This window comes from Corvus brachyrhynchos, unplaced genomic scaffold (assembly GCF_000691975.1).
Source record: "Corvus brachyrhynchos isolate BGI_N302 unplaced genomic scaffold, ASM69197v1 scaffold2041, whole genome shotgun sequence".
Classification (NCBI taxonomy): Eukaryota; Metazoa; Chordata; class Aves; order Passeriformes; family Corvidae; genus Corvus; species Corvus brachyrhynchos.
Window position 1 is genome coordinate 11027 of NW_008236281.1, and position 3754 is coordinate 14780.

General features: G+C 43.4%; 1 protein-coding gene across 1 annotated transcript in view; it reads left to right on the forward strand.

The window, feature by feature from the left end:
- Positions 1-1971, forward strand: part of LOC103624298 (collagen alpha-2(XI) chain-like) — a gene marked incomplete at both ends in the record, with an annotated part of 8210 nt that extends 6239 nt beyond the window's left edge. The window contains 2 exons of the mRNA XM_017747053.1: positions 1-42; positions 1918-1971. Coding sequence (XP_017602542.1) covers positions 1-42; positions 1918-1971 — 96 coding nt within the window. The remainder of the gene's footprint in view (positions 43-1917) is intronic.
- Between the last annotated feature and the right edge of the window lie 1783 nt (positions 1972-3754).

Below are 3754 nucleotides of genomic sequence, written 5' to 3' on the forward strand. Positions count from 1 at the left end.
AAACCAGGAAGCCCCGGCCAGGCCGGACCCCCCGGACCGGTGGTGAGTGATCCCAAAAAAGGGGAATCCCGAAAAAAGAGGATCCCAAATTTCTCCCCATTCCGAAAAAAAATGGGATCTCCAAAAATGGGAATTCCAAAAAAAAGGAGGAATCCCAAAAAAAGGGAATCCCAAATAATGGGATCCCAAAAAAAGGGATCCGAAATTTATCCCCGTTCCCAAAAAGATGGGATCCCAAAAAAACAGGAATTCCAAAGAATGGGATCCCAAAAAAAGGAATCCCAAAAAAATGGGGATCTCAAAAAAATGGGATCCCAAAAAAAACGGGAATTCCAAATAATGGAATCCCAAAAAAATGGGGATCCCCCAAAAAAAGGAATCCCAAAAAAAAGGGATCCCAAATTTATGCCCGTTCCCCAAAAAAATGGATCCCAAAAAAAAGGAGGATCCCAAAAAAAGGGATCCCAAATTGATTCCCATTCCCAAAAAAATGGAATCCCCAAAAAACCGGGAATCCCAAATAATGGGATCCCAAAAAAAGGAATCCCCCAAAAAAAGGGATCCCTAAGAAAAAGGAATCCCAAAAAAATGGGATCCCAAATTTATCCCCGTTCCCCAAAAAAATGGAATCCCAAAAAAACGGGAATTCCAAAGAATGGGATCCCAAAAAAAGGGAATCCCCAAAAAAAGGAATCCCTCCAAAAAAAAGGAATCCCAAAAAAAGGGATCCCAAATCGATTCCCATTCCCAAAAAAATGGGATCCCAAAAAACGGGAATTCCAAAGAATGGGATCCCAAAAAAAGGGAATCCCCAAAAAAAGGAATCCCTCCAAAAAAAAGGAATCCCAAAAAAAGGGATCCCAAATCGATTCCCATTCCCAAAAAAATGGGATCCCAAAAAACGGGAATTCCAAAGAATGGGATCCCAAAAAAAGGGAATCCCCAAAAAAAGGAATCCCTCCAAAAAAAAGGAATCCCAAAAAAAGGGATCCCAAATCGATTCCCATTCCCAAAAAAATGGGATCCCAAAAAACGGGAATTCCAAAGAATGGGATCCCAAAAAAAGGGAATCCCCAAAAAAAGGAATCCCTCCAAAAAAAAGGAATCCCAAAAAAAGGGATCCCAAATCGATTCCCATTCCCAAAAAAATGGGATCCCAAAAAACGGGAATTCCAAAGAATGGGATCCCAAAAAAAGGGAATCCCCAAAAAAAGGAATCCCTCCAAAAAAAAGGAATCCCAAAAAAAGGGATCCCAAATCGATTCCCATTCCCAAAAAAATGGGATCCCAAAAAACGGGAATTCCAAAGAATGGGATCCCAAAAAAAGGGAATGCCAAAAAAAGATCCCCAAACAAGGGATTCCAAATTGATTCCCATTCCCAAAAAAATGGAATCCCCAAAAAACCGGGAATCCCAAATAATGGGATCCCAAAAAAAGGAAATCCCAAAAAAAAGGGATCCCAAAAAAAAAAGAAACCCAAAAAAATGGGATCCTAAAAAAATGAGATCCCAAATCGATCCCCGTTCCCAAAAAAAAAGGGATCCCAAAAAAAAGGAGGATCCCCAAAAAAAAAGGAATCCCACAAAAAGGGATCACAATCCCAAATCGATTCCCATTCCCAAAAAAATGGGATCCCAAAAAACGGGAATTCCAAAGAATGGGATCCCAAAAAAAGGGAATGCCAAAAAAAGGAATCCCCAAAAAAAAGGAATCCCAAAGAAATGGGGATCCCAAAAAAAAGGAATACCAAAAAAATAAAAGGAATCCCCAAAAAATTTATCCCCATTCCCCAAAAAAATGGAATCCCAAAAAAACGGGAATTCCAAAGAATGGGATCCCAAAAAACGGGAATCCCAAAAGGAAGAGGATCCCGACCGAGGGGATCCCGACCTGATTCCCATTCCCAAAATTCCAGGGCCCCCCCGGCCTCCCGGGGCTCAAGGGAGACACCGGAGCCAAGGGCGAGAAGGTGAGCGGGAAAATCTTCCCCAAATTCCCCAAAATTCCCAAATTCCCCAAAATCCCCAAATTTGGGCGCTTGGGAACCCCAAAGTCCCCTCGGAATTCCCAAAATCCCCTCGGAATTCCCCAAAATCCCCTCCAGAAACCCTAAAATTCCTCCCTGGAAATCCCCCAAATCTCCTCAGAATTCCCAAACTCCCCTCAGAATCCCCAAAATCCCCTCCAGAAACCCCAAAATCCCCTCGGAATGCCCCAAATTCCTCCTGGAAACCCCAAAATCTTCTCAGAATTCCCAAAATCCCCTCCAGAAACCCCAAAATCTCCTCAGAATTGCCAAAATCCCCTCGGAATTCCCAAATTCCCCTCCAGAAACCCCAAAATCCCCTCGGAATGCCCAAAATCCCCTCCAGAAACCCTAAAATTCCTCCTGGAAACCCCAGAATCTCCTCAAAATTTCCCCAAATCCCCTCGGAATTCCCAAATTCTCCTCAGAATTCCCAAAATCCCCTCAGAATCCCCAAAAATCCTCCTGGAAACCCCAAAATCCCCTCTGGAAACCCCAAATTCCTGCCTGGAATTGCCAAATCCCCTCCAGAAACCCCAAAATTCCCTCGGAATCCCCAAAATCCCCTCTGGAAACCCCAAAATTCCTCCTGGAATCCCCCAAAATCCCCTTTCCACCCCACATTCCACCCAAAATCCCTTTTTGCCCCCAAATCCCCATTTTTCCCCCCAAAATCCCCTTTTTTCCCCCCAAAATCGGCATTTTTTCCCCCAAAAATCCATTTTCCACCCAAAATCCCCTTTTTCCCCTCAAAATGCCCTTTTTTCCACCCAAAATGCCCTTTTTCCACCCAAAGTGCTGGTTTTTCACCCCCAAAATGCCCTTTTTTCACCCAAAATTCCGCTTTTTCACCCCCAAAATCCCCTTTTTTCCACCCAAAATGCCCCTTTTTCCACCCAAAATTCCCTTTTTCCACCCAAAATTCCCTTTTTCCACCCAAAATTCCACTTCTTCACCCCCAAAATTCTCTTTTTCCACCCAAAATGTCGGTTTTTCACCCCCAAAATCCCCTTTTTCCACCCAAAATCGCCTTTTTTCCACCCAAAATGCCCTTTTTTCCACCCAAAGTGCTGGTTTTTCACCCCCAAAATGCCCTTTTTTCACCCAAAATTCCGCTTTTTCACCCCCAAAATTCCGCTTCTTCACCCCCAAAATTCCCCTTTTTTCCACCCAAAATGCCGGGTTTTCACCCCCAAAATGCCCTTTTTTCCACCCAAAATTCCCCTTTTTCCACCCAAAATTCCCCTTTTTCCACCCAAAATTCCCCTTTTTCCACCCAAAATTCCCCTTTTTCCACCCAAAATTCCCCTTTTTCCACCCAAAATTCCCCTTTTTCCACCCAAAATTCCCCTTTTTCCACCCAAAATTCCCCTTTTTCCACCCAAAATTCCCCTTTTTCCACCCAAAATTCCCCTTTTTCCACCCAAAATTCCCCTTTTTCCACCCAAAATTCCCCTTTTTCCACCCAAAATTCCCCTTTTTCCACCCAAAATTCCCCTTTTTCCACCCAAAATTCCCCTTTTTCCACCCAAAATTCCCCTTTTTCCACCCAAAATTCCCCTTTTTCCACCCAAAATTCCCCTTTTTCCACCCAAAATGCCCTTTTTTCCACCCAAAATGCCGGTTTTTCACCCCCAAAATTCTGATTTTCCACCCAAAATTCCCTTTTTTCCACCCAAAATTCCCTTCTTTCCACCCAAAATCCCCTTTTTTCCACCCAAAATTC